General features: G+C 39.1%; 1 protein-coding gene across 1 annotated transcript in view; it reads right to left on the bottom strand.

Annotated features, from left to right (window-relative positions):
- LOC125887250 (synaptic vesicle glycoprotein 2B-like) overlaps positions 1–15,743 on the bottom strand; it is a 71,255-nt gene that overhangs the window by 6,590 nt on the left and 48,922 nt on the right. The window contains exons 9-14 of the mRNA XM_049573929.1: positions 12,986–13,074; positions 12,624–12,699; positions 12,357–12,445; positions 7,858–7,991; positions 2,210–2,410; positions 58–217 (exon numbers count right to left, since the gene is read on the bottom strand). Coding sequence (XP_049429886.1) covers positions 58–217; positions 2,210–2,410; positions 7,858–7,991; positions 12,357–12,445; positions 12,624–12,699; positions 12,986–13,074 — 749 coding nt within the window. The remainder of the gene's footprint in view (positions 1–57; positions 218–2,209; positions 2,411–7,857; positions 7,992–12,356; positions 12,446–12,623; positions 12,700–12,985; positions 13,075–15,743) is intronic.

Raw genomic sequence — 15,743 nt, 5'->3', positions numbered from 1 at the left:
ACATACATTATAAAAATAAAGAATATCAACAGAGCCGTAACAATAATGGTGTGGTACCTTTTAGAAGTAGGGTACAGCTCTACGGTCACCACCTCGATGCCGTTCCACGCAGCTACACTGACGCCACAGAACAGACACTGCAAGGCAATGATCGCTGCCTGACTGAAGCTCAAAAACAGGAAGAAGGTACAGCCCGCTGAGATGAGCATGGAGCCACCTGAGGAGATCACAGAATCACTATATTGAATAATGTAGAGGCTTGAAATTGAATCATATAGAGGTCAATTATATGTTTTCTCAACAGAATACCTCTCTTCTGTTCCTGTTTTCAGGAATGATGCAAAAAAAAAAAAGCTGAAAAAAAAAGCTGGCTAGCAAGAATTTAAAGGAACTCTGCACAATATTCAGCATGTTTCCTTGTGGTATAAACATGGATCTTTGTGATTCAATCACAAATAGACAGCTTTTTGTTCATCTGTTCACACCTGGCATTAGACAACACATTCTCACTCCGACCTCGCCACATATTGATGTCTGGTCGTGGATTTTCGAATGTCGACATGTGAGGTGCAAGGTACCCTGGGTGCGTTGGTTGTTGATGTTCTTGGATACCATGTGAACTTCAGCCTGTTACATGCAATGTCTGTTTTCACAGGAAATGTACAGTTTGCATATAGTCTGTCTCAAAATAAACACACTACATCGGAACAACACTACAAATTGACGTTTTTTTCCTTCAGCAACAAAGACATGGTTACGTTTGGCCAACACGTGTACAGTATGGTTGGGTTTAGGCAAGAAAAGCACATGGTTGGGTTTAGAGAAAAAGAACGGGGTATGGCTTTAAAATCACACAGGAAGCAAATCCTGTCCTCCTGGGTGAAAGTTGGTGGTTGTTGGACCCATCCACCACTTCCACCTTCCCTGCTTGGACTTTCACGCCCTTAACCTATGTTGTTGTCCCGCATTTCCCCCTGACGCCACAGGGCACCATCATTGCAGAGCTCTCTCTCTTTTTCTGTTTATCATGAGGCAAGTACACTCGGTGGTCCTCCAGCCTCTTGGAGACTACTGCTGCAGGAGTGTGAGCTCCATGCCTGGGACAGGTGGAGAGAGTCCATCGGCACACAGACAGTGACAAGGCAAAAGGTCAGCATCACATGGCTAAGAGTTACTCAAAAATCCCTGTGGGGAACTGGGAAAAAATAACGGTTTAATGACAGAATCGAGCTATTTCAGTGTCGGTGTTAACCTGTGCTAACCGGGCAGACGTTAACTGACCAGTAGTCAGCGGCTTTAGGGCAGCAGTAACAGACGAGGGTAAGCAAGGACATCAGCTGAGTCGGCAGCCCTTCTATGTGGCCCAGGACATATGAGTTTACACAGCACTGAAAGAATGTGGCCATATGCAGCTCAGACCTCCTATAAATGTGGTCTGAGCAATCGACTCCCAAGATGCATTGAGGATGCATTTAGTGCATTCACACCTGTACTTAGGGCTGTCCACTTGTGTTCCAATGACCCAGGACGCATGTTAATACCAGATGTAAGCAGGTGTATAACTCCACGATATCTTTACAGAGCAAATAATGGTTTGTTGCTATATTAATGCTGTGAATATCACATCGGGCTCCTTTAAGCAGCCATGACTGAACAGACAAAGAGAGACACCTCTAATATGAAAAAGTTTGCTGCAGCCTGTGGGAAGTGCTTCATTTGCAACTTGACTGTTTTCAACCAAACAGCAACCTATGGGGCTAAAAATCTGACTGTAACTGTAGTCTGAGAGCTCAAGATTTAGTTTTATTATCTGTTCCTAGTGCCTGGTCTAAGCAGGGAAAGAAAGCTTTCATGTGTTCTGCTCCTACATGATTTGGTCTCTCTGTCTGATTTTAAAGCTCTCTTAAGTACAAGAATGAATGAATTGGCTGGTTATTGTTATTGTGTGTAGGTGTTCGAGTATTTCTACATGTTACTGGAAATCATTTATGTTTTTTTATTGTGTTGTTATTAGCTAATTTTTTCTTACACTGCTGTCTTAGCCAGGTCACACTTAAAAAAATCACCATAATGATTAATTATAATAATAACAAAAAATAAATAAATAAAAAATGTATCTACACACAAATGTAATACCATGTGTGGAACGTCGATCACATGTAAAATTCAAAACATCATCAGTAAAGGGTAACAAATTTCTTGAACTCACCTATAATCTTGACCCTGCCAATCTTCTCCATGAAGAGAGCAGAGATGATGTTGCCTGGCAACACAGCCAAACTGCCAAGGAAGCTGACCAGGTAAATGAGGACATCATTCTCCTCAACAGTGTCCAGATGGCAGCCATGTTTATTGTGCTCAAAGGTGGTGTTCTCCATCCTGCAATCAATGAACTTCTCCTCCCACAGGTCTACAGAGAAAAGGAAGATCATGAAACATGACATGAAACCTATGATAGAGGATCAGCTGTAGAGCCTGATTCAGTGAAACTGAACATCTGTCAGGGTATATTCAATTCAAATTTTGATGGTTCATCTTTATTGCTGATATTTTCCAACTAGGGTCATTAACTAAAGTTAAATCATGTGGTAATGAATAATCTGGATGAGCATTGCAAATACTACTAAAAACTACTATCTGTATCTGAATCATACAATAATATCTGTATTCAGATCTCTGTTGAAAGTGAGCGTGATATCTATCTGACATGTCACAAAAAATATAGCCTGCTTCATTTTCTGCATTAAATTGTTTAGCTGCCAAAAAGAAAAAAAAATCAAACATGTATCTGAATTAATCAAATACTAAAACCTAATTTGTATTTTAACCCTGACCATCAACAAAAGGAAAAAGGAAAAGGGCTAGAATGAGTCTAAATACAGAATTGTATTGGGTCATATTGCATGTTTTGCCATACAAACTGAAGACTGTGTTAACACTGGATGAAAGTTGGCCTGATGTATCTATTGTTTTGTCTATTGACAAAAAGTGGGGGCCACAACAGGTAATGAGGCCCCATTGCATCATTTAAAAAGTGTGCATGCAATGGGAGGAAATACATTTAGTTTGAAATATCTATTTAAAACTGAGAAAGCTATTTACCAACATCTCAAAAGCTCCCTTGATCCATTCATACACTTCTGAGTGCACTTAAGCTCCTTCTGTCAAGTCATGAAAGGTTCCAATATTGGATCATGAGGTAAAAATAACATCAGTCAAGTTTTATCCTGCATTAAACACATCAGGTGAAAGCTGATGAAAAGTTATCGAGGATGAGTTTCACTGAATGTCTGAATATTGAACTTAGATCTAAGGTTACTGCATGTTTAATAGCCTATAGCCGATTTCTTTACATTTGGGCAATTCTGCATCAAGTCCTGCTGCTTGAGCAACCAGCAGTTCCTGTTCATATAACAACCTAACCCTAACCTGGATTCAGGATATGTCTGAATTTGAATGTCTGAATGTCTGAATTTGAATTTGCCGTGTTATGTGGCTTTTGTTCATGCTATATTTGTGCTTGCCCTTATACAAATACTTTTCATGTAATACACACTCTTATTTGTATTTTATGGTCTATTTGCATAATATTTGCAGTAGAATAACATGTAAGGGTTTTTAGTTTTATCCACATTAACAATAAAAACAACGATAGAAGTTTTGCCCTGAAGCCATTACGTGGGACTGAATTCCCAAGTAACCGAAGTGCCTTATGACACACATAGCAGCACATTTCTAAAGGAGACATGGACTGTTGGAGCAAGACAACCAGTCAGTACTTGAGGAATCTTATGACCATAAAGCATCACAGGATCCTGTGTATCCTGTGATACAAGATATATCCACAATGTAGTTAGCTTGGATGACTGTACGATAGTTTTTCTATTTTGAAAGAATAAACAAGCTCTGTTGAAGGTTAAGTTTTTTTCAAACTGGACTCTATTTTCCCATGTTTTTGTGTTGAAGTGACTAATGGGAACAAAGATTTTTAATTTGCATTCCAGTATTGAGCAAGAGGGCTGCAGCCTGCAGACAGACTGCGATGTAATCATTAGGGACTTGTTTGCGTCATCAATGTACGTCCACTAAAAGTGCTTGTTTTTGCCACTGTTCAGATTATTATTTCAAGTGTCTGACAGCTTATGGAAAGGATTACTTCAGAGGTCAGCCTTTTTGTTAAAGACTAAGATCCTTTTTGTTTAACCAGAAACAGCCCTGAAATCTCCATAGCCAAACCCACCAGACTCTATTTAATTAAACAGTTATTTTGTCATCGTAAAATGCACTTCAAGTTGACAGAAACAAAACAAAACTTAAAAAAGCTGCTAGGTTAGAATTTCTGCCGTTTTAAGAATCATCAACCCTGTTTGGTTGAAATAAAACCTTAAATCACCCAATGTGAAAATATGCTTGATCTATACACGCTAAAAGTTCTGTTGATTTAAATGGAGTCTGGTGGGTTAGGCAAAGGTGATTGTGGGGCTTTTTCTGGCCAAACAAAAAGGATCTTACTCTTTTAAAAAAAGGACTGACTGACTGTAGGGATCCTTTTCATGTCTCTTAATGTTGTCAGATGCTTATAATAGGGCTGGGTGATATGGTTTAAAAATAATATTGAGATATTTTTAGGCTGTATTGTGATACACGATATGTATCGCAATATTTTCAATAATTATTATTATTATTATTATTAAATGCACTCAAGTTACAATAACATTATACAATGTAGCTACTGTCATCATTTAATAATAAATAATCAATGTACTGTTATAATAGAGTTAAATAAAATACTATTATAATTAAAGCAGCTGTGCGGAACTTTTTACCATTTATAAAACTGTACCTAGTTCGCATCACTTCCCCTTGAAGATCTGCATATTTATTTGAACCCAACAGCGACAAAAAAGCCTTTCTCTATATGGCTATTTAGCGTAGCCTCAGTCGGGTCGGACACAGCGGAAGTCAGCAAACCAGAATACGACACCCGGAGGCGGAAGTTAGTCTGCACGCCTGCAGCGGCCCGCAGCCATTAAACCACAGAAGAAGAAAGAGCTGTGTTTACAAGTAGGATTTAAGAAACAGGCTAAATGACATGTAGTGGGGAGTAGTAAATGATTTTGGACACATTGCACACTCTTGTACAGTAGGTGGTGGTATGCTCCTGGAAGTTGTTTACAATCCGCCAATAAATTGAGAGAAGAAGAAGAGCCGTGTTTACAGAGAGTGTTCTTCGAGTAAGCGGTACACAACGGGCATTGCTGAACACATAACAGTTTTACCAGATGTATCTACAAGGACTTGGTTGTACTTTTGATGTCATGGAGAGTAAAGAAGGAGCACCATCTAAAAGAAAAAGAACAGAAGAACAGAACAAGGCTAAACGGGACAGTGATAGGGCTCGAGCCCAAACGTGTGTAAACCTCGGTCGGGCATTCACCAAGTGGAGAGAGCTGAGAGATTTGAAAGGTTTTAAAACTGATCCCGAGTTGGCCCTTTTCCCAATCGACAGCTATGTAATTTTTGTTTTTATTTAGAGAATATACCGCAACTTTTTAGACGTTGTTTCACTTCAATATATGACGACATGGAAGTTATAAGCAAGCTAAATGTAACGTTAGCTGATGTGAGCCGCTTTTGTCTAGTAACATTACAACAAACGCCACAAAATTATCTGTGACTGTGAGCATGAACACAAATATACAGCAGGCAGTTGTCCTCAGTTTATAAGAAATTCAGAGCTACACCAGAACATTTTTGACTTTCCTCTCGCTCTCCAAAACAAATGCATACGATAATTGCCGGTTGCAGTCGAGATTTTACGAATGAAGCTGAATGCCGGCTGCAGTCGGAATTTTACGACACCAGGCTGTGGGTGTCATACCGCTTTGACCAAAGGGGGCAATATATTCAACAAAAACATAAATTTCCGCACAGCTGCTTTAAGTTAAATAAAGTATTCTGGCTCAGGCTGTGATGATGTTGTTGCTGAGAACTTGTACTTGAACTTGAACTTCACATGTTATCAGATAGAAGAAAGTTAAACTGTTACCATGGTGTTGTTAAACGTGAGGATTAATTCACTGTGAGCTGGAAACAAACTAACTTTTATAACAGTATTTGCAGGTCACACTGGTGCTCCATAGTCGCGAAGTGTGACTAAATAGTTGCAGTTTGGAGTACAAAGACACATACTTCCTCTGCTTATGCTATTGTTAATCTCATAAAGTTAAGCTGTTACCATGGCACCAATAAATGTGATGATTCGTTCATTGTAAGCTGAAAACAAACTAACAGCTCTCCAGTACATATATTAATAACATTTGCAAGTCGCAGTGGAACTCTATGGTCTGAAATGTGACAAAATGTAGTAGTGGTCTGGAGCCCCGCAGATGACAAGCACACCTAGCCTGTTAACACAATCGCTTGGGGTAAAGGGATCTGGATGGACAGAGGAATGTGTCTGTGACTGACGAATCATGTTTGTGAGTCTTTCTTTATGTGAGCCACAGAGGGGAGCAAGAGAACCGTGACGTCTCATGCCAATGGCCCAAAAAAATGATGTGACCATTTATACTCAATGTGCATGATATAGTCATTTTATATATATCCCATGTGGAACAAGCCACGATACATCGAGTATATTCACTATATCACCCATCCCTAACTTCTAATAACAATCTGAGCCTGCACTTTGAGTGGACATACACTGATGGGTGAACATGCCCCCAGGGGTTACACTGCAACCTGTTTTGCCGCTGCTGGGTTCAGCTTCCTGGCTCAATACTGGACCAGTTTCAAAAATGATTGTTCCTACTAGTAATTTAGACACAAAACATAGGAAAATAGCATCCAGGTTAAAAAAAAATATACCGGTTACCCGGAATTGTATATTACAATATAATACTCAAATTTGAACTTTTGAGTGAGGTAGGAGTTTTGTACTTTTGTAGGACAATCTGGTATTTGACCAAACTCCTAATACCTACAGTATTATGCTGTATCTATCTATCTATCTATCTATCTATCTATCTATCTATCTGTTAGATTTCTATTATCAATATATAAAGTTGATTACAGGAACATCAAAGCTCTGTAGTCTTTTGAAATGCACAAGAGTAAAGAGTTTTTATATCTGCATAAAAATGGACATCGATATGTATTTATGCAGAGTGATTTTCAGGGGGTCTAGCATTTATCATTGTGAGATACCTTTAATCATCATAACGTTACTTAAATGGATGAACGAAACTTTTGCCAACAATGGTTAGAACTCTACCAGAAAGCTCAGATTTGAATCAACTTACAGGCAGAATCAGATTGGCAGAATGTTATTAAAGCATTTATTGTAGGTTAGATAAACACTCTAATGCCTCAGCAGCCCACCATCTGTATAGGTTAGGGATAACAAGTATTGTGGCTTTGCAATGCAGTGCTGTCAATATGACATGTCTAATAGTGAAACATCATGTTTCATATTGAGTATGATGTGAGCATTGCAAATACTTGTTAACAGTTTCTGGTTTTGAATGGTTAAACATGTCAGGAACAATGCAGCTTTTCGTTCTGATTCCTGTCTATTCTTTTATCAGCTAAGGTGCCTCAGAGTAATGGCTCACACGGGGCTCACTTGTTTTCCCACTGTGGCCCCAATGGCAACCTACTTAAAGGCAACCAAGGTTAAGATAGAGCCAGTTCACACAGTTTTTTTTTTTTCAAGTGTGGTCCATGTAACTCCACACTGGACAGTGATGGGCTGGCATTTGGTCCTGTGAGTACAGCTTTTGATTTAATCCAACATACATTTGATCTCTATCCTGCATCCTTCGTCCTCCTGGCTCCTGCTCCGGCTGAACCTACCTGTGTTATAGAAGACAGTGGAGCGGATGGTGCAGTTCTCAAACACAGTGTCTGTGGACTTGATGTCTTCAAAGCGACAGTCTTCAAACAGTGAGTTCTCAAACTTCACTGACTTCATCTCTATACTGATGAACCTATGGGGATGGGATGGGACACACACACAAACCAACAGACAAAAAAAACATGGACTCTCACTTCTATTGCTGTGGGAGCACAGAATTAGAAAGGACAGAATGGGCTCAAGTGCTCTAAATCCAAGATGGCCACCACTGATAATACTGCCATGGAAATAAGCATTAATGTAAACAGTGTGTTGGAGTCAAAATGGTGGAATGATCATCTCCATGGCAATATGATATATTCAGTGACAACTCTATTAGTTATTATATTCACTCTGAATTTAAAGTTTGCCCCTTCTGTCTGTTTCAATTCTGCAAAAAGCATAGAAGTTAAATAATATACAGTAATGTAATATACTGTATATCTGCACTAAAAATGTTCTCTCACAGAGGTGAAGTGTTCTTGCCCCCTCATTTTGTTATAAAACCCAATAACAATCCCTGGTTCCAAAGTTTCCTCCCAGCTCACCACTTTGAGACTCAACTAAGTGCATGCAACTGTAATGGTCCAATCTGTGTCCAAGAGCTGTTCTGATTGAATAAATTGTAGCATACAATGGAAAGGACAATGATTAGCTGTAACTGCCATGAACTCGGGTGATTACCAATCACTGACTTCCGAGGCTAAAAAATAAAGCCAACATGAAAGTGCCAAAAATGGCAGCACCTCTAATGACCACTTGAGGCTGGCTCCAGAAGTGAGCCAATCCCCATACATCCTCATGTTAAAATGCCCAACTTTACAACAGAAATAAACGTGTTTTCTGCCTGGAACAAAAAAATCAGTTTCGGTCTCTTTAACTAAATACCCTGTTCAAAACAACTGTACAGGGGCTGAACTTTTAGATAACTCACCCACTTAAATGTTATTAAGGCTTAAAGTAATGCATAATCAAGGATGTGGCTGCTTTCAGTGACAGGTGGGTGCCATCCACTGAGTCACTGCCATGGCGACAACATTGGTTGGGTAACCATGGCGTAATCGCAGATGCAATTAGTACAGTCATAGCCGTAGCTGTTGCTATTTCAGTGAGTCTTCAGTTCATGAAAGTTAATTTTAACATTCTAGTCACCTAAAAAATCTTGTTCAGGGTTTGGTTGCAAATGGTTTTAAGCCTGTGTGAAAATTATCAGTTTTAGCATTACTACCATAGCTGTAAATGCACCGTGCTAACTAAGCTAGCAGCTAGTGGTAGGGTTAGCTGCATACTCCTTCATCTTGAGAAAAAGCCTTCATGAATTCATGAACATTCATGAATAGGCCTGGGAGCAATTAGCATTTGAGGTTTCTGCTAAATTTTAAAATCTGTCTCACTGAGCTATCAGAGTATATGCAGGCACAGTCCTCACACACGGCAAATATGGTCAAATCATATATACGTCAGTAAAGAACAACCCTTACTGTAGGTCATTTACACATGGAGGTTCAAGAGGCCTAGAATGAAAAGTGTGGTTTTGTTTGCATTTTTTTCTATTTCTATGTAATGAACCAACCAACATTTATATGAAGGGCCTGCGTGGATTGTAAATGGGTTGAAAAATAGGCCCTATATGAGGTTGTTCACAGGTTCCATAATGGCCCCATGCCAATTACCTACAAGGATGAGTTTACCTAAATTAGCTCCAGATAAGGTGTGCATTTTGGGCCCATACAGAGTTGCTACCCAGGTGGCCCTAGCATAATCCATGTGGAGCCCACTTGAGTAAACCCACCCATTTGGGCAATTAGCATGGGGTCAATACGGAACTCATGGATAATCCCATATCAAGCCCATTTTTCAGCCTACCCACATGGATCCCACATACATATTTTGTGAGGATGAACTGCAAGGAGGCCCAGGACTAACATGCACATTCAGGTGTCAAATGATTAGCTGCACATTGGAAGATCACAAAAAAACTAAGGTCAATGGTGAAACTTAAGCAACTCTGCTGCTGATTATGTGTAGAGGGGCTTCTGTCCTGCCACAGCTGCATACACTTTCATGCACAGCTGAGTTTTAAAACATTGAGCTAAGAGGGATTTATGGGATTCTAACAAAATCAGGGGGTGTATCTTAACTATCTTCACCCATATAGATAATAAACCTTTGGCGTATGCATGTATACAAAATAAAAGTATACTGTTTAAAATAAAAGTGTGAAGCCTTTATAAACCTGTCATGGTTTACTGTCTTCACAATGTAATTCAATGTTTGTTTGACCTGACCATTAGCAAATGCAGTAAGTGATTACCTGTAGACATATTGCTAATGTTTTATGAGCTCCAAGGCATCACATACAACACATACAACAAAACACGGCATGCATAACAGTTTCTGATAACAACATAACTGAGAATGAAGTGACTGATAGACCTATTAACGCTTATGTTTACTGAGGTAAGGTGTTGGTGACACTGTAGCTGTCTTAAAGAGAAGGCTATGACCAGCCACACACTGCTGACTACTTCCAAAAAGGTAAAGTGGGGTTGTGCATAACTATTGAAAGCTAAGCATGTTTCAGCACAAAGCATATGTAAAAAGGTACAGGCATTCCAATTCCACCAAAAGACCAAGAAACCATGTGTTAGAAAGCCCTGTAGCTTCACTTGATTCATAATAAATGCAATACAATAAAAATGCCATAAAGAGGTCATACAATATGATTTCTGGTCAGTAACTTAACTGATGATGGTTTTCACGAGTGTAAATTTACTTCCCTAATCCTTACTGACAATTTAACACTAAACAGGCCCACAACAGCCATTTTATGTACAAACAATGCACTAAACATATACTTATACATTGTATACTATACTATATAGAAACAATTACATAGTAACATACGGTAGTAAAAAATATGTATTTTTTTTTTCTTTTTTACTTTGCAAGCTGTTGGAGAGAAGAATAAAGAAACAATTTTTCTCATTTCTGCGTTGGCTATGTGATATGAAATCCCATTGTCATTCCCGGGTTGTCAAATACCAACACTTTGTCAGACTTCTTGATGTGTGTTACTGCTGCCAAAGGCACCTTTCAGCGATGCATAGGGCTTTCAACTGACTCCAGCGTAAACCTGTTTGCTAAGATATTTGATGTTGAGAGCAAATTACATAGTAAAAAGAGTAAGACACAAACAAAAACAAACCCTGGACTTTCACCCAGGAGACCACTGTTGGTGTCCCATGTGGAACTCATAGTCAGTGTTGTTTTAACGTAACTGAAGTATGGGCATCACATTTTTTTATGTCACATTACATCTATCCATAACCCCATAACAAATGTACTATTTTAAGTCAAAATATAATAAACATAACCCTAACTAACAGTTATGCATGTGTGAGGGTTTTTAAAACCCACATCAACCTGGCCAGTTATGAGTGCTTTCCCATTCTGCCTGACCCGTAAACATGCGTTGATCAATGGCGCAAACCCGAACCATAAACTGGAGCTGAAAGTTTCTGGTAATGACCTACTTACTGTTGACTATATTGTATGTCCTATATTGTATGTCCATTTCCAATAAATATCACAATATAAAACATGTTTTCTCTTGTAAAAAGTACGAATGACAGATAGACAGCATGTAGGTTACTTACCCATCTTTTAAATGGTTATATTAAGCCCATTATCTAGAACACAGAGCTTATAACTAGCGTGGTTTGTTTACATGACGCTACAGGTGTGCATATTTAACAGATTACGTGGGGACAGAGAGGCACTTCGTTGCTGTTAGGGCACAGTGTTAGGCCTACGTATTTGCAGAGGGAAATAATTTTACCGGATATTATGATTGCAGAGATTTAAACATTTTGTACTTCAACCAATTTTCTTGCTCAAAAGCCAAATAACAGAAAGCCTGAGTGTAGCAGCGCTGATGATAAAGCTGCTTGTGTGACAGAGGCAGAAAGAGAGACAGAGGGGAAGAGAAGGTGGAAGATGGATTACTGCACAATGTTTCTCTAAGTTACTTACTTACTCAGAACACTACTTTGTCACTTTATCACCCACCCACCCAGAGCCCACCAAATCCCAAAACCACCCACCTCGAGGGCTGTGGGTTGACCTGTACATCACTACTAACCAAGTAGTTTATTGCCTAAACCTAACACAATGTTGACTGCATATTAAGACCACTGTGCATACAGATGCTAAAGGGTGCCCTGTGCATGGGTATTAGCTGCTGAGGGGTGAGACACAGCATTGGTATTTGATGACCTGAGAATCTGAACAGGATGGTATGAATTTAGTCAATAAAGATGGTGGTTTTCTTTTATTTAGCAGATGCTTTATTTGCTATGAAATATTTAAGTACACTATACCTCAGCATGTAAACCTCAAACCTGTGGTAAATCTCTCTGTTTGCATTGTGTTCAAAGGGTGATACAGTGAGACTTACTTGTCATTGATGTATTCCCCTTCTTTATGAATCTGGTTCTCTAAAGAAAAATTAAAATGGAAGTTCTCCACTCGTTCTCTATGGAACACCTAAACAGAGAGAGAAAACAACATGAATCAGTTTTCTGTGCAGGTATTTCAAAACCAAACAATGTCAATTTAAACCATGGATATGCTTATCAGTAAAGATTAAAATCTCTTGCTGTCACCAAAGCAGGACAAACTGATCTGTGTTTCTATGAGTTGCATCGGTTGTCATTCACTTTACCTTGACCTTGGACTCGTATTCCTCATACTGAAGGTGTTTGATCATGTCAGGGAACCAAACAGACAGACCATAGTAACTGTAACAAAATGCAAATTGAGAGAAAACTTAATCATTAAAAGGTGCATAAACAACCAGAATGTAACCGCAACCCTAACAGAAAGACTGCAGCTTTCTATCACATCAGGGATTAGACTCTTGTTCCTCTGCTGTATAAATAAGTTTTTGAGTTTTCATTTTTGAAACAGCTTTGCTCTTTGTTGTGTCCCTGTAGACCGACAGGCTGTCTGAGACGCCTACATATACCATGCTGCTGTTCCTTATCAACCTGGATGGTGATGTAATATGTGACATTGTGTACTAACCTGAAAGCCATGCAGAACCAGATGATGGCCATGAAGAGTGTAGCGAACCTCAGCTCTGCAGACAGGAGTGATGCTACATTCCTCAACACCTGGGACAGATACACACATAACAGCAGTGAACCACTTTATACAGTATTACCGTACGTGCTACTGGGTGTTTGCTATCTCTTAACAATATGATTCCAAAATAAGGTTTGTTTTACAGTTACGGTTGGGTGAAGACCCCTGTGTCTTGAGTTTTATTAAATAAGAAAATATCCCTGAGCTTGACCATTTCAAGTTGTGTAGTATTTTGAGTATCTGATGGCATTTGAAACAGTTGCATCCATTCAAGAAGTTGTGCCTAAGTCAGTCCTACACGTAAATTGAAAATGTGAAATTTACCAGTAGCATTGTTATACTCACAAGATAGCAAATTACATATTACAGTATTTAATTCTCTCAAGTGTAGACGGACAGGATAAAGGCCTAGTCACACTAACATATTCAGTCCAGTGCATAATTGGATCTGAATATGAAGTAATCTGCCCACATTTTTCATGTCAAGTTCAACTTTAGCGAACTTTGACCCACAAATTCGCAGCATTGACAAGCAGCAAGCACTCTTGACAGTGCTGACTTGCAGAGGAGGGAGAGTTGGAAAGTCCAATGTGGAGGAGGGTTATGTAGTGTTTGCTTTCAGTGTTCCCAACTTAGCAATTTTCTCGCTAGATTTAGAGACTTTTAAGACCCTCTTAGCAAATCTATTTTAAAGAAGGGCAACAAATTTAGCACTTAATTAGACCATCAGGGAAAAAAGAAAAATATGTTATATTGTAAGGATGCACATCATCTGTATCGGCCAATATCTGTTTTAAATGAACTATTAGAATCGGCCAAAATGCTTTTTATTAATTTTCACAATGAATGAATATTACATACATTTGAAAGCTTTCTATTTTATGTCTCCATCTGCCATCTCCATGTTAATTCCACCGTGGAAGAGATTTGATGATCATTTTTGGTGTTGGCGGGAAAAAAGTGGATACATCGATATCAGTATTGGTTATGAGTCAAATAAGTTATTAAAGGAAACGGTTTACAAAAATACGAGTGGGAGTAAACAGAACAGTAGAGAGAATCTGCAGCAGCTATTGTAATAGTGATAGCCCTTCAGCAAGTTTGTGCTTAGGTCATCAGCTACAGTAGTTCACCAACTAGCCCTGCAATTTTAACCACTTTGTCACCAAGCTTTTAGAGCCAAATATTTCACAAAGATGTTTAGATTAATTCCGGTGTACCTCTTTCTAGTGTGACCAAGTGACAACATCCAGTGCTAAAAATGAAGCCAACATGTAAGTACCAAAAACTGCAGTTCCTTCAATGACCACTTGAGGCTGACTTCAAAAGCCTGTCAATATCCATAGACCCCTTTGTTAAAATGTCCAACTTAACAACAGAAATAAACATGTTTACAGCCTGGGTCCCAAAAAAATAAAAATAAATAAAAATAAAAAAAAAATTTTGCTCTCTGGCTAACTTTCCTGTTCATGACAAGTGTACAGGGGCTGAATTTTTACTCACACCCATTTATTTTTTGAAGTAGGGCTTTATGAGATACTTATCTATAGTCACTGTAGTCAAAGCATTATATACAGTAGATGGCGGTCGGCACGCTCCCTGTTTGAGGAAACAGACAGCACCAACACTGCAGAAGCTCAGCAATGCATTGTTGTGGACTAGGGTTTTCAGCGAAATGTACTTTAGGCACTTAAGAAAGCTTAGTTAAAAAAAAAGTCAATATCAGTAAAGGTCATTTTTCTGTACACCCCGGTTCACAAAGGGATCCTTTTGTCTCAAAGTGAACAGCATTTTGATGTTATTTATTTTATTTATTTTTTCTTGTACATGTTGTCTCCTCCATAAACTGCTTAGTCTGACCTGAACAGCTGTTCTGCAGCAAAATGAAGTGCACAGCACAGTTGGTTGTTTTTGCTTAGGAATATGGAAGTCATACGGTTGAGAAAATGTAGTGTCAATGGAAAGGGCTGTCTGATGGCAAGGTAAAGTGGTGAAAATGTTCTAAATATAGTGTCCACTTGGACTGATATTGATTTTTTTAGGTAGGCCTTTTTTAAGTAGCTAACATATGTTTTGCTGCTAACCGTCATGCAGAGCAATGTATTGCTGAGCTTCTGGGGTGCTAGTCCTGTCTGTTCCTTTAAACAAGGAGCATGCCCACCACCATCTTTGGAACGTGCCAACTGGCAGTCAGTGTATCTAATACACTAAATATATTATACTATATAGCCCCACTTCAAAAAAATCCAACTATCCCTTTAAGGGATAGTTAAGCTACATGTATTCATAGCAAGGCCATCACTGCTTTGAGTGACTGTCTGCAGACAGTGTCATTGGGCTCTCAGTCAGATCCACCCCTCACTCCTCCACAGCTCCACCTTCTCGTCAAAATATGGTCACATCTGGCTCCAAAATCCAAGATGGTGACAGCCAAAATGCCAAACTTGAAGCTTCAAAACAGGAGTCCACAAACCCATGGGTCACATCACATGGCTATGTCCATTATTTTATACAGTCTATGGGTAACACCAGGCCTTAAGTCTTACTGAAGACCCCACTGTCGTCTACAAGAAGACCCAAGAAAAACTACAGTCATTTTGGCTAATTCCAGAATCCCAGCATGTACTGTCAGAGTTAAACAGTGAGGACACACCATCACTTTGCAAACACAATTTGATTTGTATTAGTCCTTTGGTCT

Source organism: Epinephelus fuscoguttatus, linkage group LG4 (assembly GCF_011397635.1).
Source record: "Epinephelus fuscoguttatus linkage group LG4, E.fuscoguttatus.final_Chr_v1".
Lineage (NCBI taxonomy): Eukaryota > Metazoa > Chordata > Actinopteri > Perciformes > Serranidae > Epinephelus > Epinephelus fuscoguttatus.
The sequence above is the reverse complement of the archived record's forward strand: the minus strand, read 5'-3'. Positions and strand labels throughout refer to the sequence as shown.